Source organism: Heterocephalus glaber, unplaced genomic scaffold, assembly GCF_053883595.1.
Source record: "Heterocephalus glaber isolate CG9 unplaced genomic scaffold, H.glaber_assembly_v1.0 deba00001428, whole genome shotgun sequence".
Classification (NCBI taxonomy): Eukaryota; Metazoa; Chordata; class Mammalia; order Rodentia; family Bathyergidae; genus Heterocephalus; species Heterocephalus glaber.
In genome coordinates, this window is record NW_028258293.1 from 12,081,441 (window position 1) to 12,104,729 (window position 23,289).

The 23,289-nt window shown below is 51.8% G+C and overlaps 1 protein-coding gene and 1 pseudogene across 1 annotated transcript; both read left to right on the top strand.

Annotated features, from left to right (window-relative positions):
• Positions 1 to 73: 73 nt before the first annotated feature.
• Igsf22 (immunoglobulin superfamily member 22) lies at positions 74 to 21,540 on the top strand. The gene is given in 25 exon segments (XM_087212029.1): positions 74 to 2,435; positions 5,320 to 5,335; positions 5,634 to 6,146; positions 7,216 to 7,315; positions 7,393 to 7,431; positions 7,557 to 7,756; positions 8,455 to 8,566; positions 9,179 to 9,314; positions 9,711 to 9,999; positions 10,001 to 10,040; positions 10,579 to 10,824; positions 10,827 to 10,862; positions 11,547 to 11,656; positions 11,732 to 11,820; positions 11,903 to 12,152; positions 13,258 to 13,515; positions 14,655 to 14,817; positions 15,180 to 15,308; positions 16,079 to 16,313; positions 16,315 to 16,339; positions 17,414 to 17,658; positions 18,415 to 18,713; positions 19,728 to 20,041; positions 20,889 to 20,901; positions 21,470 to 21,540. Coding segments are annotated over 25 exon segments (4,059 nt in total). The 5' UTR covers positions 74 to 2,304.
• On the top strand, positions 3,663 to 4,358 carry LOC101717880 (proteasome subunit beta type-3 pseudogene; annotated as a pseudogene).
• Positions 21,541 to 23,289: the final 1,749 nt, after the last annotated feature.

Genomic DNA, 23,289 nt, shown 5'->3' on the forward strand with positions numbered 1-23,289 from the left:
CCCACTCGAAACTGGCCCTTGTGCTCACTGGCTCCCTTTGTGGAGGTTCTGGGTATGACCACGTCCAAATTTGAAAAGCCAAGTTCTCTTCTGCAGCCACCATCACCCCAGCCCGCCCAGGTGCCCTGGGCTATAAGGAGCCTCAGAGGCAGCAATAGGAAGCTTCCAGTGTGGTCGGAAGGCCCAGCCATTTCCCTTGTAAGCCCAGGCTGAGAGTCACCCCTCCCAAGGGGCACAGGGAATTGGATGCTAAGCCATCCCAGACACAACTGCTCTATTCTTATCCCTGCCCCCTGGGATGGAGCAAAAATAGCTGTGACACAACTGATAGCAGATGGAAGGGGGGGTCACTCCAGGGCAGGGGGGTGCAGGGCAGGGCTGGGCTGCTGGCCAGCCAGCAGGTCCCTACAGGGTACCAGAGCCTTGGGTGGTTTGGTCCAGGGTCCAGGCATGCAGGGCATGCTGCAAACAAGAAGAAAAGAACGGGGCTGGCTGACACATTCAGGTGAGGGCCCTGGCCAAAGGGACGTGCACTCCAGCCACCCTCAAACGGAGCTTTCCCTGTGCAGAATGGGCCTTTCTACCCAGATTACAGAGATGGGGCTGCAGAGTGAGAAGGCAGTGATGTGCTCGCATTTCCCTCTCCTTCCCCACGGTGGTCCTGTAAGGCTGCTTAGGCTGTGCCTGCACCGCAGATACGGTGCAGTGTGAATGGTGCCCCCTGCATTTGTGCCAAGTAGCACATCCCTCCCTCCCCAGTGCACCCCTTCCCAGTCCCAGGAGAACAGGAGACCTGTGGCGTTTGCCCTGGACCCTGTTGGACAACGCATGCACACATACCCGAGTTGGGGATGTACACACTCACCTGAGCCCCTCAGCTCCCAGGTCCCGAACAGCAGCACTGAGATCCACAATGTCTACCTCGAGAGTACAGGAAATGTACTCCTGGGCCCCAGGATTTCCTCCAACCCTAGACCTGGCAGCACGCTCCCCACCACCACCACCCTCAACTCCCAAAGCAGCGCGCCATCTAATTGAAGAGCTTGAGTAGGGGGTCGCCCCCAGGGGGCCGGGCATTTAAGGAACTGGTGACTCTCAGTGCCTCACTCTTGGGGCAAAGGAGGAGGGGAGTGGCCACCAGGGGACACTAGCTGAGCCGCCAAGCTGTGGACACAGTGTTCAAGTGTTGGAAGGTACTGATGAGTATAAAAGGTAAAGGTGCCCTCTTCCTTCAGGGCTCAACCTGGCAACTTCTGAACTAGAAGGCCCCTGGCCTGGCATCAAGAAGATAGGAATCTGCTCTCAACAACCTTGATCAGGTTGTTTCTCTCAGACATCAGTTTCCTCGTGTACCAGAGAGCATTTTAAAAACTGCCAATCCGGTGAAGTAAAGGAGGTGGGTAAATCCCTTCATCAAAATACCATGGAGCTGTTAACAAGAATGAAGAAACTCCATGGCCTGGTATGCAAAGATCTCCAAGATATATTAAGTGGAGGGAAAAAACACAAAGGTCTGAACAGTGTATTATAGGCTTCTTGATGTCAAAAAGAGGGAGAAGACAAGAACATGCATCCATATTTGCATGGAGGAGCTCCAGAAGGGGACTAGGTACTTCATGTGGCTACCTGTGCGGGGAGACTGGGAAATGGAGGACTCAGGAATGGGGAGGAGATTTCATAGTATTTTTTAAATGTGATTAAATTACCAGTTCAGACCAAAGTATAAAAAATAAGAACTAAACCTATGTCTTTACTGTGTTGCAAATAAAAGCAGAGCTGTGGAGATGCACTGTCATCTGCTTAGCATTCATCAATGCCAGGGGTCCCCAGGGCCCAGGAAGAAGATCCACATCTCCTTCTAAGGCCCACTCTAGAATGGCTGGGCCAGGAAATCCCTTCTTAGGTCTCATTTCATTCCCTCCTGGTGAAATATCCACTCGTTTCCCCAGTTCCACGAACTAGGGCCCTTAATTGGGCCTTAATTGGTTGGCTGGTAAATCTAAACTCTGTATCCTCCCTTCCCCAGAACATGGAAGTACTTGGCGTTATTCAGTGAAAGAATGTTGGCTCTTGTAACCAATCAGAGAAGGAGAAATGGGAAGTAAATAGAGACCAGAGAGTAAAGGCTTGCTGCCAGACTGCTGTCCTCACTCTCTCCTGCGCACTCCATCTCTCCTGTGTACACATGCAAACAGAGAGAGAGAGAGAGAGCAAACACCTCTGGGTATCCCTCCTCCTTCCTTGTCCTTCATGACCTCATCCTCTCCTGGTCCTCACAGGTGAGTTCCCAAGCCTGCTGTCACCATGACAACCATTCACCACCAGCAGATGCCACAAGAGCACATATCCATGAAGGAACACGTGTCCACGGAGCTCTCCAGCTCCACCACCCACGTGCGGACCTTCTCCCAGACAAGCCAGATCATGGGAGGCAAGTGAAGTCTGGGGGTGGAGGGAGTGTCAGGAAGGGACAGGCTTTCTTCCTCCGCACCCACCTCTGCATGGCCTCTGTCTTCACCATTAGTGTGGGCCCATCGGAGCCCATAGCAACCCTTCCCAACCTATGCTTCCAGCCTGAAGCTCTGGAGATTCACTCACAGATCAGAGTTCCAGGAAAACAGATTAGGAGTAAATCAATCACATGGATACGGATGATGGATTGATAAACTCTTAATTGCTTTAGGAGATCAGACCCAGAGGCAAATGGACTATATCTCCTGAGATAGAATTTCAGGTCTGGGAAAAGGTAAGAACCTTATCTACATATGAGTAATGTTGACCCCGTTCCACCTAAGACAAGGGAGACTTGGCTACCAGTGCAGGAAAGATGAACACATAAACAAGTGACCTAAGCTCCCAGGCTCTTAGCCCTTGGGGACAGACTTAGGGGAGGGCAGATCCAAGGGAAAGCTGAAAAGGGAGCTCAAGAACAAAGCAGACTGTTTAGGTCAGGTCTCTAGTGGAAAGTTATTAAAAGATGGGCAGGGGCCAGGATATTGAATATTCCGCCCTCAAAGTCAGTGCCTCTGCCTCAAAGTCCCAGAAGGACACAGTCACACAAAGTCTGCTGTGCACAAGGTCATGGCCAGATAAACACTCTACCAACCACTCCTGGCCAGTGAGGCAGAGCACGTGGAACAGCCAGGATTCAAGGTCTGGGGTGTAGACCAGAAGCTGAAAACACACATGATTCATAGCAGTGATTCCCAGCCTGGCCGCACATTAGAGTCGCCTTAGTGTAGGGTTAAGCGAAAAATGGCGATACCTGAGTCTAACCCGAGACCATTAAATCAGATATTTTTTAAAAGCTCTCCAGGGATTCTGATGTGCATCCACAGTTGAAAACCACTGAGCAACGGAGTCCAGGCAGGGAACATAAATGTGGAGAAAAGATTGGGGTAAACTGGAGAGGGCACCCTATGTAAAGGGGAGGTTCAGTTCACCTCCCACTAACTGCTGCTGTGTGGGAATACGAGCCTAGGGTTCAGAGTACAGCCACCTGAACACTCATGTGAAATCTTTAGATTTTCAGATGCGAGCCTGTTTTTGTGTTTACACATTGGAGGTCAAGTAAAACACATGTGCAGACCAGCCCTCATGCTGCCTGTCGAAGTGACACTGAGTCACTATTTAAAACCAGAGCAGTAGGAGCTGGAACTGGTGTAGTGGAATTGCAGTGGCGGTCGGGGGTCCTTAGTCAATATCAATCATGTCTATTATGTCCTATAACGGAGGGGCCGTCGTGGCCATGAAGGGGAAGAACTGTGTGGCCATTGCCGCAGACAAGCGCTTTGGGATCCAGGCTCAAATGGTGACGATGGACTTCCAGAAGATCTTCCCCATGGGGGACCAGCTGTACATCAGCCTGGCCGGATTCACCACCGATGTCCAGACAGTTGTGCAGCGCCTCAAGTTTCGGCTGGACCTGTATGAGCTGAAGGAGGGGCGGCAGATCAAGCCCTACACTCTCATGAGCATGGTGGCCACCTGCTGTATGAGAGGTGGTTCAGCCCCTACTACACAGAGCCGGTGATTGCTGGGCTGGACCCCAAGACTTTCAAGCCCTTTATTTGCTCCCTGGACCTCATTGGCTGCCCCATGGTGACTGACGACTTTGTCGTCAGCGGCACCTGCTCAGAGCAGATGTACAGCATGTGCGAGTCCCTTTGGGAGCCCAACATGGACCCGGAGCACCTGTTCGAGACCATCTCCCAAGCCATGCTGAACGCCGTGGACCGCGACGCCCTGTCAGGCATGGCCGGGTCATCCATGTCATTGAGAAGGACAAGATCACCACCAGGACCCTCAAGGCCCGGATGGACTAGCCCTGTTCTGGAACCTTCTCTCTTTTTTTTAATAAGGTAGCCTTTCTTTCAAAAATAAATTAATTAATTAATTTAATTAAATTAAAAAATAAAACAGGTATGGTTCAGGGATTTAGCTCAGTAGTTCTGCTGCCTGCCTTGCAACCGAAAGGACCTGGGTTTGATCCCTGGTACCATAAAAAAAAAAATAGATTAAAAAAATAAAACCAGGCTATGAGGGCTTCTTACCACTTTTTTTTTTTTTGTCTCTATGCCTCAGATTAATGGGGATAATAAAAGCACCTGCTTCACTGGGATACTGTGAGGGTTGCATAAAATCATCTCTGACATGGGCCTCGGACCATGTATGACAAAGGGAAAGAACCCCAGGAGTCAGAGCTGTTGTTATTCATTGATAACCAGCCAAGAAGATCGTCTGTAGTGTAGACTGAATTGCCAGTTCTTGCTTTCCAAATACAAAACTATATTACCACGTTGAAATGCTCTTGGGGCTGGAGGTGGGGCTGGGCGTAAAGCTCAGTGGCCCTGTGTTTGAATCCCAGCACAAAAAAAGGGGGAAAATATGTTCTTTCAGATAAGGAGATTCCCATATGAAACCCTGCTGAAAAGTGTCTTTTCCTCACTCAACAATCACCAAACCTGGCCAGGGATGTTGGCCCACGTCTGTAATCCCAGCTACTTGGAAGGCTGAGACAGGAGGATTGATTGCAAAATTGAGGCCAACCTGGGCAACTTAATGAGAAATTTAAAGAAAAAGAAAAAAAGCTGGGCATATACCTCAGAGGTAGAGAACTTGTAGGAAACTCTGGGTTCAATTCCCAGCTCTGCCCCTCCCCCAAAAAATATTCTTTTTAAATAAATCACTGCTCTCAAGGCAATAAACGCTTAACCACAGAGTTGTGGCAAGGACGGAATCTAGAAGAGAGTTCAGCTAAACTACAGCCCTCCCAGGACGAAGCAGGCATGGTCTTTCTTAACGCTACCAGGAAACCAGGGCTTTCAGAAGAAAAGCCCAGGAGACAAAGACAATCCCAAACAGGAAGTCTCCTTTTTAATTTTAAAAAGAAAAAAAGCGCAGACATCATTGAGGGGTGGAAAGCAGTTAGCGACCTCTAGTGGCTGAAATCTGACACAACACAATGGGCCGTCAACACTAAAGCGGGTCCTGCCCCGCTGGCCTTCGACTCCCTTGGTGCCCTTGCTCCACCATCCTGTCAATCAAAGATGAGTCCTCCAATCCCCGGCCGCGCTCCCTCCGACGCCGGCTCTGACTTCTCACCTGGCCCTCAGAGAAGTCGGGTCGAGGAGGTCCTCGGGCTCCGTGGGTTCTTCAGCCCGGTGATCCGGAGTTCCAGCATCCCCGAGGGCGAGAGCGTCCCTGAGTCCGTGGAGAAACCTCCCCCGATCACGTCCGCGGAGGGTGTGTCGCTCCCCGGGGTCTCCCCGGCCCTCAACCCCCACCCCAACATCCCCCAATCCGCAGACCCTGGCAAAGCCAGGCTGAGGGTCCCTGCCCTCCCGGGCTGGGCCCAGATTCCTGGGAGAAGGCAGAGCCCAGCCCGGAGGCTCGGGTGCAAACGCGTCCCCGCAGGGGATAAAGCCGTGTTCCGATTCCAGGTGCGGGGGAACCGCAAATCCAGTGTCTCCTGGACGAGAGAGACCGGCATCCCATCAAGAAGTCGGCCACGGGCCAGGGATTTAGCTCAGTGGTTCTGGCGCCTGCCTCGCAAGCGCAAGGTCCTGAGTTCGATCCCCGGTACCAAAAAAAAAAAGTCGGCCAAGATATTCTAGGACAGCGTCAACAAGGAGCACGTGCTGAAGGTGGGCCTTGGGAAGACGCTGTCCCCCCCTCCAGGGTCCGGCAGGAAAGGGGTGCGGTGGTGCGGTTCTGCGGATGCTCTGGGGTCCACAGTTACCCCCAGGCAAGGCGGAAGGCAGGCAGGGCCCCGGAGGAAGGCAGGCAGGCGAAGAGGCAGCCTAGAAGCTGAGAGACCAGCGTGATGGACAGGCTGGGAAGGGGCGGGGCCATAGTGGGTGGAGCAAGGTTGATCACAGGGAGGGTCCTGCAGTTGGGTGAGGTCAAGGCCGCTGGGCGGTGCCCAGCTATAACCTCAGACTTCAAGCCAGTTGAGGAAAGGGAGGATGGGTCACTCGGACTGGTAGGCCTATAATTACTCCCGTCCCTGTAATTACACTCGTCCTGCCCTGACCTCCCTTTGTGAAAGACAAGTCTCTCTCCCTCAAGGTCCCAGAAGGACAGAGTCCCTCTGAGAGAAGTTGGCTCCATCCCCTCCCCTCAGCCCTGCAACTCCCGCAGCTGCCCCGAGTGCCCTGCTGGCTGCCATTTTTTTTTTTTTTTTTTGGTACCGGGGATCGAATTCAGGTCCTTGCGCTTGCGAGGCAGGTGCTGGAACCACTGAGCTAAATCCCCGGGCAGCAAGCACTGTCTGAGGGCCTCGGCTTCCAAGAGCCGAATGGTTTGCTGTAAGCCCGGTGCAAACGGAGCCCAGTCACACTTATTCACCCCTGTTTCCTGTGAGCTCAGGCCAGAGCCTGGCATCAAAGAGTAAAATGAATGCCTTAAGTGAAGAATACTCGTCCTAGAGCCAGACACTTCAGATAAGAGTCGGGAAGTCCCTTTCTTCTAGGAACGCTCAGTCCAGGAGAGAGTCTGGTAGCGAAGCAAAGTTTATATGCCATGGAATCAGGCTAGGCACACACATCAGCTACTGCTTGGTACCTTCAAATCACAGAAGTCACCAACCACATCCTCCACATATATGTCCAGCGGTTGGTCACTTCCCTCCCCACAAAATCCCTTTCACCACCTCATGGAAAGTCTCTATGGTTCCTTCCCCACTGCCACTAACGACTCTGCTCTTTGGTCCAGCTGGAACCACTGACCTCAGATGACTCCGACAACTACAAGTGCGTTGCGAGCAAGGAACATGCAGACCCCATCTATACTGCGTCCTTGCTGGTGACAGAGGGTGAGCCGGCATCTTCTCTTAGCCTCTTCTCCGAGGAGCCGACTCCCTCTGTCTGACCTTGACTCCTCTGTCCACAGGTCAAGAAAAACTAGATTTGAAGAAGATGTTAAAGAACAGTGAGACTGGGGGCGCCTCTCCCCAGGGTGCTGCCTCCCCAGCTGGAGCTTCTCAAAGGCTTCTCAGGAGTCATGGCGTGGGGGGGGGGCTCCCTCAGTCTTCAGAGGGAGACACTGAGCACAAGCTTGGTCCCCTACTCCTCGCAGGGCTCTTCCTGCTGCCCCCAAGAAGAAGCGGTAAGTGACAGACGAGAAAGAGATGCTGGAGATTTCGTCCGAGGTAGCCAAGAAGGACTTTGAAAAGGTCTGCATGGAGTCCAGCTTCACTGACTTCCCCGGGCTGCTCAAGAAGCTCAAAGGAATGAAGAAAAAAGTGGAAGTGGAGGTCAGGGCCAGCAGGCCAGGGGCTGGGCTTCACCGAAAGTCCTGGTGTCTGTGCGTCTACCCGCCCTGCATGCACATGCTCAGAGACATTCTGTACTGTCCTTTTCACTATGAGAGTGGAAGGGGGCTCAAGTCCTCTCCCTGCCTCTCCTCTTTATTTCTCCCTCATGTACTTGCATGGACTTTGGAGTCAGACAGACCTGGGTTTAAATCCCAGTTCTACTGCCTGTTAGCGGTGTGACTTAGGGTGTCTCTGAGTTTCAGTTTCTCCACTGCAAATGAAACCTGTACTTTCCTCTTTCCTTTGTTTTTGTGTTGTTGTAGGCATTCATTCATTCACTCAGCATTGACCCTATAATTACAGCATCTGTGTAATGGGCCCTGGTCCATGGTGACTCTTCCTGGAACAGTGGTTCCTTTCTCATCTCCCATCATATTCCTCTGCTCCTAAATCTTACAGTCAGTCAGTGGGGTGGGGGTGAAGTGCTTGAGCCTGGTCATTTCCTCTCAGTCCCTTAGGGGCCTCCTCCAGGATTGTGGACATAGCCTGGGTAGGCTGTACATCCTCTGACATTTACCATTTTGTCAAAATAATCTCCGAGGGCTGGGGATTTAGCTCAGTGGTTTCGCCGCCTGCTGCGCAAGCGCAAGGACCGGAGTTCAATCCCCAGTACCAAAAAATAAAAAATAATCTCTCAGGCCATCCAGATTCTGAACCCCCCAGAAGACATAGAGACCAAGATTGACACAACAGTAAACTTTGATTGCATTATGGAGCTGAAGGACCCGAATACCAAGATGATATGGGTCATCTTGAGGAGAACACCTAGATGGGGCCCACCCTGACTACAAGATTCCCTCCCTTCTCAGACCCCCTCATTGTCCATAAGCCATGGCCTCTTTTCCATCCTATCATGAGGATGCCTTCCAGTATGGCTCAAAGAAGCTGGGAGCTGGGCTTTATTTCTAGCTGTTCCAACACTTTGTTTTTGATATGAGACATGACTTTCCTCTTCCTATGCCTCTGTCCACCCTTTTTTTTTTTTTTTTTTTTGGTACCGGGGATCGAACTCAGGTCCTTGCGCTTGCGCAACAGGCAGTGAAACCACTGAGCTAAATCCCTGGCCCACGTCCACCCATATTTAAACTGAAAGGCTGGATTAGAAAGTCCTGAATGTCACGGACAATCTGTGCCTGTAGTTAAGAAAGCATCTGATGAACTCGTGTACATGAGAGTTGGAATCTGTAGGGCGACAGGGGTCCTGGATCCCACCAAGCCAAAAGATAAGGCTAGCAGGACCATCGAGGCCTCTGGATGTGTTTAGAGAGAGGGACATGCGTCCTCCAGCTCAGGCTGGCTTTAAGGGGCTCTGGGAGTCTCCTCCTACTCCCTTCATCCACTTTCATACCTGTTCCATGAGGCAGGATACTGAGCCTCTGAGGATCCAATACTCCCGGGGCAAGTACAACTTGAAGCAGATGGGCACCAAGTACCCGCTGATCATTACCAATGTGAGCATGAGTGATGCTGGCATCTACAGCCTCTCTGTAGGTGATAAGTGATGAGTGCACCACTCACAGCGCTGGGTAAGAGTGTGGCCCTCAGGGGCCACGGCGGGAATGTCAGGGTCATACCGAGAGGAACGGCCACGGAGGGGTCACGGGATGCTGGAGAGAGGACAGCAGGGCTATGCACAAAAGGACTGCATGGGGATGGGAGTTCATAGAGGAAAGAAACATGAGTTGTAAGTGAGGCATAAGTGCTGCGGGGTGGGGTGGTGCCGTGGTTAAAAGCACAGACTCTTTTGCTAGACTACTGGGGTCAGATCCCAGCTTCTGCCCCTTATGACCTGAGTGATTTAGGGAAAGTTATTGAACATCTTTGCCTCAGTTTTCCATCTGCAAAATGGAGAAATGAAAGGAAGGATGCTTCCCCCAACTGAGAGCTACAGGAGGCCAGTGACACCTGAGTCTCCCTGCCCCTCTGCCCCTCCCCTCTCTGCTGCAAATGAACTGCAGAAGTTCATGGGAGAGATGAAGCCCATGAAGATGACACAGCACCAGATGGCTGTATTTGAAATCTGCCTTTCCAAGAAAGAGCCCGATTTTGTGTGGAAGTTCCATGGGAAGGAGCTGAAGAGGGATGACCAGTATAAAATCTCAGAGTCCAAGGACGGTCTGACTCACATGCTTAAGATTAAGGATACCAGACTCAGTGACAGTGGCAAGTCCTTTGCTTGTGCAGGGGGACCTGGTACAGAAAGAAGCTGAGATCCTTATTGATCGTAAGCGGTTAGGCAAGAACCTGAGGCATGGGCTTCCTACCACAGCAACTCTGTGTGGTCACTTTTCTCTCCATCCATCCATCCACCCATCATTTCATCTTTCATATTTTACATATGAAGAATCTGAAGCTCAGAAAGGTGGATGAGATGTGTAGGATCAGCCAGCATGTAAAGGGTAGAACTGGGACTCTCCCTGCCATGTGCTTTCATAGGTCATATCTGGCATAGAGACACATTCATATCTCAAGTTTGCACATGCTGCAATCCCAGCTTTCTGGAAGGCTGAGGCAGAAAGACTGCAAGTTCAACCCCAGCCTGGGCAACTTAGTGACTTAGTGAGACCCTGTCTCAAAATAAAAAATGACAAAAAGGCTGGGGATGTAGCTCAGTGCAAACCCACTGGGCTTCATCCCCAGTACCAAAAAAAAAAAAAAGTCACAAATTCTTATGTTTTCTAGGGTCAAAAAAAAGGGCTGGGAAGCAGAGAACTGTAGAAGAAAGGATGTAAGTGTCTGGGAGTCAATCCATTTGTCTCCAGGTATTCCCACCACGTTTGTGAACACACTCAAAAATGCATGTGAAAGAGAGAAGCCACACTCATGCATGGAGTGTGAACTGACATCCAAGCGTGTGACCCTGGGCTGGAAGAAAGATGGACGGCTGCTGACATGTGGCTCCAAGTACAGCATGAGCCACAAGGGCAAGCGTGCAGAGCTGGTCATTAAGGACACACAGCTCAGTGGTGGTGGCGAGTACACCGTGGTGGCCATGCAGGATGGGGACCCCCTGAGTATGTCAGTACTGCCACCCTCACTGTGGAAGGTGCACGCCCAGTCTGTTGATCCACACCAACCAATTCATTTGACCCTGGCATTCCCCTACACTGGACACTGATCTGCCCTCGTCCAGACTCCAGCCCTCCGGCAGACCATGATCAACGGGTCTCTCCCTGCTCTGACCACCCCATCTCCCAGTGCTGACCACCTCTGATCTGCTGTACCCTGAACATCCATATCTCTTAGATCCTGACCATTCCCTCACTCCCAGGCTCTGTCCCACAGCCCATGACTGATCCTTTACTTCCAGAATCTAACCATCCCTAACCACAGTGATCATCTGGAATTTCTCCATCCTGACCATGTCCTACTTCCTGACCATAGCCGTTTCCCACTAACCCCAGCTGCTCTCAGCACCAGTGACCGGGCATCCCGAAGACCAGCATAAGCAGAACTAAACATCCCAGCTGCACTAGTCACCTGGATCTCTCTTGGTCTCCTGGTTACTATATTTCAAGCCACAGTTTCTCCGACACCCACTTCCACCTACTTGCTCCAGTTCAGGGACCATCTGGAAATGGCCTGACCATCGTCAAACTACCTGCTCATCACGAATGCTTTTGATTGACACAGCACCCCGACTGCTCCTACAACCATGCCACCAGCCCTTTTCCCATGAGTCCGCCCATGCCCACACCCTGACCCGGTCCTAACCCCGCTTTCTCCTCAGAGGGTCTGGCCACCACTTAGAGTGGGATCTCCGACGTGCACGCGGCCGAGTTGTGCGTAGTGCGGAACCGCGAGAAGGTGGAGGGCGTGTGGCTGAAGGATGGCAAGAAGGTCGGAGGCAGGGACCAGGGAAGGGGGCAAAGGAGGTGACCTGCCCACCCCCTAACCCTAAGCCTTGCTCCTCAGAGCACAGATTTGCCTGGCGTTCAGATAGTGAAGCAGGGTGCGGTGCACAAGCTCATCTTCCCCAACGTGAGACGGGAACACGAGGGTAAGTGAAGCCTTGGTGTTCGTCGCACTCTTATGGGACTCCAGGAAGACAAAGCTGGGGGGCGTGGCCCGCCCACACCCCCGTAGCCACACCCCCATTCCCTCTGGCTCCTCCCCCGTGGTTGACTCCTCCCTGCTGCCCCGCCCGCCGCTACCGATTGATCCTCCTACCATGGACCCATCCACCCTGGAGGCACTGGCGGCGCACGCTGTGACTGTGAAGGTGGGCCACACGGAGGGCCCGCATCGAGGTGACCTTCTGGGCAAGGCCGCTGCCCAAATGACGTGGTACAAGGGCAGCATGGAGGTGACGGAGGAGGAACGCATGTCCATGGAGCAAGGATGAGCAGGCACAGTCTCAGCCACTGTGCATCTGTGTGCTGGGTGACGGAGGGGCATCAGCTGCACAGTGCCCAGGGTGGTGGCAGCTGGGGAGGAGACCCAGGACAGAGTTGCAGTTTGGGCTGGGAATGGGGTTGGAGTGCTGGCTTTCCAGCCAGAAGCCCACTTCCTAAGTAGCCTTGGCCAAGTGGACCTCTAAGCCTCAGTTTCCCAACAGGAACAGGGTGATTTTCCCCCCAGGATCTACATCAAGTTATTTTACTGTGCAGATCCAAGACCATAACAGACCTTCCAAAGCATTACCGAAGCACTGTTAGTGGCTGAATGATGAGGCCATGGCTGCAGCTAAGGAGGAAGTGAGGTAAAGCAGGTGGGACTTCAGAATGGAAGTGAGGTTGATTGGCCAGAGCAGTGAAGTGGGAAGTGCGCTGGAGAGGGGTGGGGATAAAATATGATAAGGGAGCTGGAATGCTGGAATGAGGGCCAGAATGGGATCGGGGTCGGTCCAAACATGAGGATGAAGAATGAGGTAAGAGCTGGCCTTCATGAACTCACAGTTGACATCCAACCCACACAACCTCCATCACCCTCCTCTGCCTGCATTTCTAGCAAGTGTGGGGTAGAAAGGTTTGAGTTTTAGCTCAGTTCAGCAGAAGAAATGTGTTCTGTGTTTACAATGTTGGGGACACGGAGGTGAAGTATCTTCAGTAGTTCCTCAACTCAAAAGGGAAAAAATGGTAGACAGAGAAGTAATTACAACATAAGGCAGATGTGACACCAGAAATCACTGGTGTTCTAGCAGCTCAGAAGAGGGAGAGAACTTGTCTGGAAGGGAACAGGGAACCAGTTAAAGCTGGGGTCCCCAGGAGCTGCAGTCCACCCATTCCTAGGCAGGAAGAAGGTAGAGGAGCAAGGATCAAGGCCTTTGAGCAAGTCTTAGAGGGATGAACACAAGTAACAAACTGCAAGGGACCCAAAAAGCTCAGAATCCAGCTGTACCCCAGCCTGGCCAGTCCTCGAGTGAGTGGGAATAAGCCCTTCTGAGCCTTTGTGCTGGTGCTGCATTCTGAAGCTGATCTCTGTCCCCTGACTGTCCCAAGACCCTGCAAGAGCGAGTAGAGTTCCTGGAGCCCTCAGGGAATTGTGTGCACATGAAGTAGAAGGCTCCAAAGGACAGCAGCAGGCAGCTTGTGACCCATTTCATAATGGAACAGAGGGCAGCTGGCAAGAAGTCCTGGGTTAAGATAGGCGAGATGGACGGGAAAGTCACCAACGAGGTGGAAGAGGGACAGGCCTGCCAGTTCTGTATCCTGACAGTCAATTCAGAAGGTGTGAGCAACCCACTGGAGACCGACGAAGTATGTATGCCATAGGTCAGTGAGATTGCCCAGGGGGACCCTGGCGGGCACCTTGGCTCAGGATGGTGAGGAGCACAGGTCTTTAGGGAATTCTGCATATGGCTCATGTAAATGTCCACGGGACAAAGTGATTGCAGAAGAAAACCAGAACATCAGATCACATGTACAACGTACCTCCATGGGTGGGCACAATTCCAGGGAAATAACCCCACTTCTTTCTCCAATCCAGAAATCATCCTGGAATCCAGAGGAGTGCAATGTTACTTTAGGGTTAATCTTGAAACCATTCTAATTTTGTTTCCAAAGAAAACCCTTGACAATATTGGCATTTTAATTAGCGTTGCTAAGTCATTACTCACTACACCTTTCCCAACTGATTTCCATGTCTCAGTGTGTCTAGATAGCAGAATGGAACAGTGGCCTTGGGGAAACACACCAGTGGAAAGGTTACATCAGTGACCCTCACTTTTGGCTACATCTTAAAATCATCTCTTTTTTTTGGTGCTGGGGATCGAACTCAGGTCCTTGCGCTTGCAAGGCAGGCGGCAGAACCACTGAGCTAAATCCCCGGACCAAAATCATCTTTTTTAAAATGGTAATCTTTGCCCTCTACCCCCAGGCAACTAAATTGGAATGTCTGGGAGTGGGAACCAGGTGCTTGACAGGGAATTGGTAGTGGTGACTTTCCCTTACTCCCTACTTGGTGTTAATGTATAATTAGAGTTACAAATTGATTTTTTTTTAAAAAAAGATCTTTTGGGCTGGGGATTTAGCTCAGTGGTTTCGCCGCCTGCTGCGCAAGCGCAAGGACCCGAGTTCAATCCCCGGTACCAAAAAAAAAAAGATCTTTCTTTCCAGTGCTGGGAAATCTAACCCTAAGCCTCAGGCATGCTAGGCAAGTGCTTTTCCGCTGAGCTACATCTCCAGCCCTGGAAAAACATTTTTTAAATCTGCTGTATAATATTTGATTACTTATTTAATTATCTGTGCTTCCCTGTATGTTTGAAATATTTCATAATAAAATTTTTAAAAGAGGAAAAAAAAGAATTATTGATTTAATGGGCTGTGGGTGGGGAACTGTCTACATGCTCCCCTTCCTATATCCTTTGCCCTCTCTGTTCCCCACACAAACCCCTGGTCTTGCCTCCCAGCCTCAAGTGACTGATGTGACCAAAGAATCTGTGACCATCACATGGAACGGCCCAGCCCTGGATAGGGGAGCCCCAGTGTTCAGCTAAATTGTGGAATGAAGAAAAAAAGACAGTAACCTGTGGTTGCCAATCTACAAGGACCCTGTCCAGGGTGAGACCCTAGAGACAGAGGCCCAAGAGGGACAAAAGGAGGTCTTGCTAAGTGGACCCGCTGCTACTCTGAAATACTGCCTCCCTCAAATGATCTGGGTTGTTTTTTATACTGGGGACTGACCCCAGGGCCTTTACACTGAGCTACAGCCCCAGCCCTTTTTAAATTTTATTTATTGAGTTGCCTTAACCAGGCTCAAACTTGTGATTCCCCTGCCTCTGGCTCCCAGAGTGCTAGTGCTCCAGGCTTGTGCCATGATGCCCAGCTCCTTTGGGGCATTTTAACAGCATCCCAGGATGTCCTCCATGCTCTCTCACCCTGCAGATGTCCTGCCCTCACGACCCCTTGTCTTCCCACCTCAGGCACCAAGCACACCATGGAGGGTCTCCTGGCAGACACGGAATATGAATTCCAAGTCATAGCTGTGAATGAAGCGGGCCCTGGGCATCCCAGTATACCGTCCAGTTCAGGGGTGGACAAGGATCCTATCAGTGAGGATGGGGCGACCAAGTCCCAGCACACAGTGCCATTGGCCCACTGCCAGCAGAGGGAGAGCTGCTGTCCTGGGAAAGGGACCGAGGTCAGTCTGCTCGCTGGGAACCACCAGCCCTGCAGAGGGACACAAGAATAGGGACGGCATGTCAGGGACACGACAGGGTGGGAAGTTTGGTTTTGGTTTTGGTACCGGGGATCAAACTCAGGACCTTGTACTTGCCAGGTAGGCGCAGTGCCACTGAGCTAAACGCCTGGCCCCAGAGTGGGACGTTTTTATCTAGCTTTGAGTACTTGTGGTTAGGTGACGGAGCGGAGGCAGGCTGAGCACTGATGGGGATGCTGGGCAGATGGCTGGGAAGGTCTTGAGTTGAGGAGATGAGGCGCAGGGACTGCCTGCCAATGGCTATGTGGAGATGTCCGGGTTAAAGCCTGGGGTATTTTGGTGGGGGAAGGGGTCCTCAACAGACTTTTTTTTCTATTAATAAATTTTATTTTTTTCCACCCCACCCCCCAAGCCTGGGGTTTTAAATGTGGAGAGTTTGAATGTTTAGGGTATATTAAATTTGCAGTATATTGACTTTAAGGATGAAACTGTTGATTCAGTAAAAGAATTGAATTTGGAGGCTGTCGACTGTGCGAGGTTGGGTATTGAGCATTTAGCTGCAGGAGGCAGAAGTAGTGAAAGGTTCAGGAGTGCAGTGTGCAGAATAGGCATGGGGTTGAGTGGCATGAATTTGGGGGCCAATCAGATGTTGTGCTACCCCAGAACCCCCAGGTCTGGTGCAGCACCTGCATGTTTCTGATTCCTCCAAGTCAAGCATCTCCCTGGGATGGTGCGAGCCTATAGAAGGAGACCCGCCCTCTGGATACATCCTTGAGATGTGGGCTGAAGACAGCAAGGAGTGCTCCAAGTGCACAAAGATCCCCATCTCAGGCACCTGCTACACAGCGGGGGGCCTCACTGAGAGGTAAGAACACTTCTTCCGTATCCGAGCTGTGGACAAAGCCTGTGGAGCTAGATGAGGGGGTCCGTGCCATGCCACCAACAGGTGGGGTCACAAAGGGGTGAGGGTTCAGGCCCAACATTCTACACCCATCCAAACCCTTCTCTTGGATAACGCTGTGATCAAAACTCAGTCATTTGAGCTGGGCAGGAGGATTGCAAGTTCGAGCCCAACTGGGGCAACTTAGCAAGACCTTGTGTCAAAATGAAGAAGCCCATGGATGTAGTTCAGTGGGGAAGGCCCTGGGTTCAGTGAACAGTATCACTAATGATAATAATAGTAATAATAATAATGAGGAGGAGAAATCATCATCATCCAGAGCTTGGCACAGTAGCCTGTGTCTATAGTTCCATCTACTCAGGCTGAGGCAGACAGACTGCTTAAGCTGAGGAGTTTGAGGCCAGCCTAGGAAATATAACGAGACTCCATCTCAAGAAAAAAAAAAGGAAAAAGTAATCCAGGATTAGAGGTGTAGCTCAGTGGTACAGCACTTGTCTAGCATACACCAGGCCCTGGGTTCAATCCCCAACACTGAAAAAAAAAAGATCTATATTTGGGCCTGGACAGAGGTACGGGTAACTCTGCAGGGTCCCCAGCTGAAACAACTCATTCACTGCAGGTCAAATACTGTCCACTGTGTGCCAAGAGAAGTGTTAGGGACTGAGAAACAAGTAAGGCCCGTGACTGCCTTCCGGGTTCTTACATACGTGTGGAGAGAGGCTCATGAGGAAACACACAAACCATCCACGCTGTTGCCAGGCAGCCAGGTGTCTGTGTGGCCTTACTGGGGCCAATGAGAAGTGATGCTGGGAAAGGCTTGGGAGACGAAGCTGCTGAGAGCTGAGTCTTCTTGAGTGAGTTTTCCCCATCCTTCCTTTTGGCCCTTCCCAGCTGCGCCCAAGTCTGACCTCAGTGCCCAGCGGAAGAGTCACACGGTGGAACAGCCTCTGCATCCACGCACCTGCTCCAAGTTGCCCTGACCCCACCCCATCCTCCACATAACCAAGATGGCTGCTGTACTCATCATGCTCTCTGCCTCTCCTCTGCCCCCTGCCAGATCCCTGCACTGGGCCTGGCGGGGGACCCCTTGGCAATAGGTGAAGGGCCTTCCTCCAGACACCATCTGGGTGACCAATGGTGCCGACTCCTGTCAGCGCCCAGGGTTCACCACCACCCACTATTACCTGGAAGAAGATAGCTTCACCACCAAGGGCCAGGAAACCATCACCAAGGACAGAAACTACTCCCAGTTCCTCATCAACAGCACCAAGCGCTCTGTCTCAGGGCTGTATCGAATCGTGCTCCAGAATTAATTTGAGGAGGCACACTGTGACATCCATGTGTGCATGGCAGGTAGGACAGTGGGCAGAGCTATGCCTGCATCCGTCCAAGACAAAGCTTCACCCCGCTGTGTGTGATGTGCCTTGGGTTAGGGAAGCCTTTGGGTTAGGGAGGCTTTGTCGGGCTCCACTGAGTGGAGAGGGTATTTCCTTTCTTTTCCTCAAAGGCCTGCAGCCCTAGAGACTTTGAATGTTAGAGGCACTGAGCAAGACTTTATTTCAGTCTCTGAGTCATGAGCTGTGGTCAGGGAGAGTAGAAAACAGGAATAGGGCACAGAGGGACATAAAGCCATTAAAAATCAGAGTGATGTCTTAGAGAGGACAGGAAACTTTATTTAAAAAAATCTCTGAACTCCCACAGAAAGAAAAGAATGAATGTTTATTGAATACTAACTGTATGCTGGGCACTCTACCCATTGTATGAAATGAGTAATTGTTGTTAGTCCTTATATTACAATTGAGGAAATAGGTCTCAGAAAAGATAAATAACTTGCTCAAGGTCACAGGGCTATAAATGGCAGTGACAATTCAGAAATATGTTTTGTGACTCCAGGACATCTGCTGCCTCGGGCTCTGACGAGAAGTGCCCTTGGGGGTATTTGCCTCAGTTGGTGCCGCCACCTGCCTCGAAAGCGCAAGGTCCCAAGTTCCATCCCGGATACCAAAAAAAAAGAAAAGTGCCCCATCCGCCCTCCAGCAGGCAGGTGGCTGGGATATTTCAGCCCTGGGGTAGCTGACAGACCTTCCAACCATTCAAGATTTCCCCAGCCCCTTACAAACCTACAGCTGTTTGAGGAGGTCCCCAACACTGTGACTCTGACCTGGAACCATAGCCCTAACGTTAAGGAGGACAGTGACTCCCACTATGTCATCATGAAGCAGGACGTAAGCAGCCCCACCTCGTTCATGGCAGCTGAGCAGGTCTTCAGCAACAAGTACACGGTGACAGGGCTGCTCCCAGGCAGGAAGTACTACTTCAGAGGGGAAGCTCGGAATGAAATTGGTGACAGCAACCCACTGGACTCTAAGGACCCCTGGCTCGTCAATAAGGACCAGAGCAGGCCGAGGATTTAGCTCAGTGGTTTTGCTGCCTGCTGCGCAAGCGCAAGGACCCGAGTTCAATCCCCGGTACCAAAAAAAAAAGGACCAGAGTGAGTAGGGGATTTGAGATTTGGGACCCCTGATGCAGAGATGACATAAGGGTCAGAAAAGGGTACCAGGGATTAAGATGAAATCAGACAGCTGCAGAGATGGAAGGGGGTGGGGTATAGATGTTGAGGAAGCTTAGGAGAGAAGTATCTTAGGGAGACTCTGCACGGTGAGCCTGCCATGGAGGTGGGGAGGTGTCCCTGGGGATGGAGGTGACAGTAGAGGGACAGAGAGTGGCAGGGGTGGGGGGACCTCCTGGTCTGCTCTGAAGGGAGGGGTGATTGGGCTGAGGACTGGGAAGGGACTCTGGGGAGCTCAGGATAAAATGTGGGAAACCTGCTGGGCATGGTGGCACACACCTGTAATCCTAGCATTCAGGAGGCTGAGGCAGGAGGATTGCCACAAGTTCAAGGCCAGCCTCGCCAGCCTCGGGTACATAATGAGACCCTGTCTCAAAAAAAAACAAAGAAACCTGGGAAGCAGGGAGGGAAGGGATTATAAGTGGAGAAGCATCAGTAAACACAGGAAATGTGGGGCCGAATGACAGAGAGAAGGCACAAGTTAAAATTACACGGGGTCTGGGTAACAGTTTCGAATACCCAGTACCTTGGTCTGACAAGCTGGGGCTAGAAAGGCCCCTCTAACCTGGGAAGATGTAAAAACATGCAAACCTCCGTTTGAGCTGAGGAATCCTGGAGTGGATGGGGGTAGGCGGTGGGGTGGGGGACCCTAGGGGAGGAGCCCTTAGGAATCAGTACAACGGGGGGTCCCACAGTTGCTGGCATCTGAGAATCTGGCCCAGATCTCTGTGGTTCCACAAAGCTGGGTCTCCAGGGCACCTTCCTAGCTCAAAAACCAGGGTGGCAGGTGGGTCCTGGGGATCACTCACCACCACCTGCCCTGTGCCCCCCCACCCCCACAGTGGAGGACCTGAGCATGAAGGTGAAGCCCTACCAGCAAGAGGACTGGCGCCACACACCTCGCTTCCTCACCCCGCTCAAGCCACACACGCTGCTCCTCAGCCAGGACTGCACCATGACCTGCGCCTTCCTTGGGAACTGGAGGCCCACGGTGACCCTGCAGAAGGGCGAGGTCAGCATCACGGCCAACTCCAAGCTCTGCTACAACTCCACCAGCGGCATGTGCAGCATCGTCACCCCCACCTGCGCACCAAAGGACAGTGGCCAGTACTTCGTGGTGGTGAACGAGCTAGGAAGGACTGCAGCAGCTGCTCCCGCACGGCCTACATGAAGGTGCCTCGGGATGGGGCAGGGGCTGCCTTCTAGGGCACAGGAGCAAAACTGAAGTTGCCGGGGCCATTAATCAACTATCTAGGTTTCCCTGGCACCGTCCTTTATTGAACCTGACTGCCATCAGGTGGTACAGATACTCTTAAGGTTACCACTGTCTGCGCTCCCAGTCTTTTGTTACATTCCTGGGCCCTGCACACGTGTTTGTGATCCCTTGATAGACCATGGTTTTCCACCCAGGGTAGGGTTGGACCCACCTTTAGAAAAGACACTGCCAGGTGTGGTGGTACATGCCTATAATCTCCGTGCTCCAGGGGCTGAGACAGGAGGATTGTGAGCCGTCTCCAAAAAAAGGAAGCAGAGAGGAGGGGAGCGGAGGGGAGAAGACTGCACATCAGGCCTAAACCAGACACACCAATCACGAGTTCTCTGCCAAGTTCTGAAAGGAATCTGGATGTTTACAAAATTTTGCAAGTGATTCTGACATGCAATCAAGATTGAAAACTACTGGTCTAGGATGAGGACAGATGGGAGGCACAAAAGGAGGGGACTAGAAGGGAACTTCCCTTTCACCTATGGACGCCTTGTGTCTGCTCGTGTATGTGCACGTAGTAGGGAGACAATGTACTCCTTCCCACAGTCTACTGTCTTCATAGCTGCACAGCTGGCAGCGTGAACCAACAGATGCGAGCAGATGGACCAAACAGATGGACCTGCTTTGCTCCCTCCTGCCCCAACCCCCACTCAGCTCTCCCCTGGATCCTCATGGTAAAATCTCAACCAACGAGCTCCCCACTCCCCCATCTCTCCACCTCCTCCTGTCACTCCCTCAGCTCTCCCACGATGGTACTCCAGTGTTTCGGTCTCCATGGTTACAGACCTTCGTTCATCCTGTTACAACATGTTTTTCCTTGTGGAAAGAATCATGTCCTTTTGCTGTCTCTCAAGTGCTCAGCTAAATGTCCAGCACTGAAATGACAAAGCCTGCAGAGTGGCTGCCAAACTGTGTAACAGAACTAGGACAAGGAGGGCCCTGGAGGAGGCATCCAGCATGCACTGCATAGCTGGAGAGCCTGACGGCTTCACTCGGGGTTGTAAGCACATGGGCCCAGGGCCTGACACCACTACTCACCAGCCATGTGACCCTGGCCAACTACTTCCTGAGCCGGTTTTCTCACCTCCTGGGCTGTGAGGTTTGAATGAGAAGGTGCAGGGAAGTGCCCAGCACAGTGCCCGATAAATATCAGGTGCCAAATCAGTGGCAGCTCTTGACCACACAAACTCAGCCACCTTGGGACTAAGGGTCCCAGGGTCCAGTCCCAGGTCCTGTGCAGTAACTCTAAGTCCAGCAGTTTGGAATTTACCTGGACCCCAGCATCATTAACACTAATGAATATTTGCTTCGGTCTTTCAGACAAAGATGAAAAGACAATCTTAGCACCCATCACAGAGAGCCCGCAGAAGAAACCAAAGCACCTTATGTGAGCTCCAGGAGGCTGCTGTGATAGCGGCTTCTTAGCCTGTCCTCCTCCTGGCTGCTGTGTAGAAGCCATTTGCCCTCTGGTACCCGTCAGTGTCAACCGTGCAGGGATGAGACAGGAAACGCCCTGAGCTCACTCTTTCCTGTTCTTCAGAATGGGATACAGCAGGACCAACAGGGTAGACAGGAGTGTGGGTGTCACCAGCACCGTGACTGGCTCCTCCTCCACGCCTTCAGGCAGGGGCCACTCTTGCTGCTTCATCTCTCTCCCATCCTTCTTCCTCTCATCTCTTCACACCTGGCTGGTCTCTGTTGAGCACTCTGGGGTTTGAAAGGGTTAGGGTTTTGCCTCATTCGTGTCCAGGGATCCTGCTATCAGAGCTGGAAGGGGCTGGTCATCCTGCTCACTGAGTTTCAAACATGTTTTATTTACAGTGGAATGCTGCCTGAAGAGAAAAATGCTTAGCTACAGGCTTGAAATAAGATTAAAGGGTCTCAACGTGCACGCTGGCACATGCCTGTAATCCCAGCACTTGGGAGGCTGATGCAGGAGGACTGCTTTGAGTTCAAAACCAGCCTGGGCTACATAGTGAGACCCTGTCTCGAAAGAAAAAAGAAAGACAGAATAGAGGGTCTCAGCAGGGCATGGTGGCTCATGCCTGCAATTCCAGCACCCAGGAGGCTGAGGCAGGAGGATCGCTGTGAGCTCAAGGCCAGCCTGGGCTACATAGCAAGACCCTGTCTCAAAAAGACAAAACAAAACAAAAAAGGATAAAGGGTCTTTGAGCCTTTCTCTTCTTATTCCTTTGCTAACTCCTATTGAGAATCTCTATAAAAACCATAGTTTGAAACTAGGAGTGTAGCTCTGTGGTTGAGTGCATGCTTAGCATGTGTAAGACCCTGGGTTTGATCCTCAGCACCACAAGAAAGAACAAAAAGGAAGAGAGGGAGGGAAGGGAATAGAGATGGGGAAGGGAGGAAGAGGGAAGGAGTGGAAGGGACAGGAAAGAGGGGGAAATGGGGGAGAGGAGGGGGAAGGTGAAAGGAAACAAAGAAAAAAAACCTAGTTTGAAAACTCATGGATTTAGCCAGGCATGGGGGCGCACACCTATAATCCCAGTACTCGGAAAGCTGAAGAAGATCACCGTTGAGTTTGAAGCCAGCTTGGGCTACAAAGTGAGTTCAAAAAACAAAAGACAAAAAAAGAAAAAGAGAGAGACTATGGATTCACCCAACTCCCGTGGGATCTGAGTCTCCTCCACCACAACCCCACAAATGTGCAACAACTCTACCCAGGGTGAAGTTACCTAGTCACCTCACCACAGTCTAAGGCACCCCTCCCACTCTGGGGTCAGGGCATTGCCTGTTAAAATGCAAATGCCCCCAGAGTGGGGTGACACAGTATCCTGTCAGGGCTGGAGTATGAATCAGTCAATCTAATCCCATTCCTTGGAGTCTGAATAGAAGGAAATGCTTAAAAGGAAACCTGGATGTTTTGGAGCAGGCAGCAGGTGTGGGGTGGGGAGGGGCGGGTCACCAAGACTGCTGAGCCATCTGCACATACGGGAGAGCACCTGCACCAACGAAAGGGTGGACACAGAGGCACATGCTACCCATCCCCTGCCCTCCTGAACCACATCCTCGTGCATACATGTGACCAGAGAAGTGAGACCCACTCCAACCAGCCCAGTGTCAGCAGAGCCAAGAAGCCAGCCTGGCGCCAAGATGCCCTGACCAAGACTGTGACCCAGGCT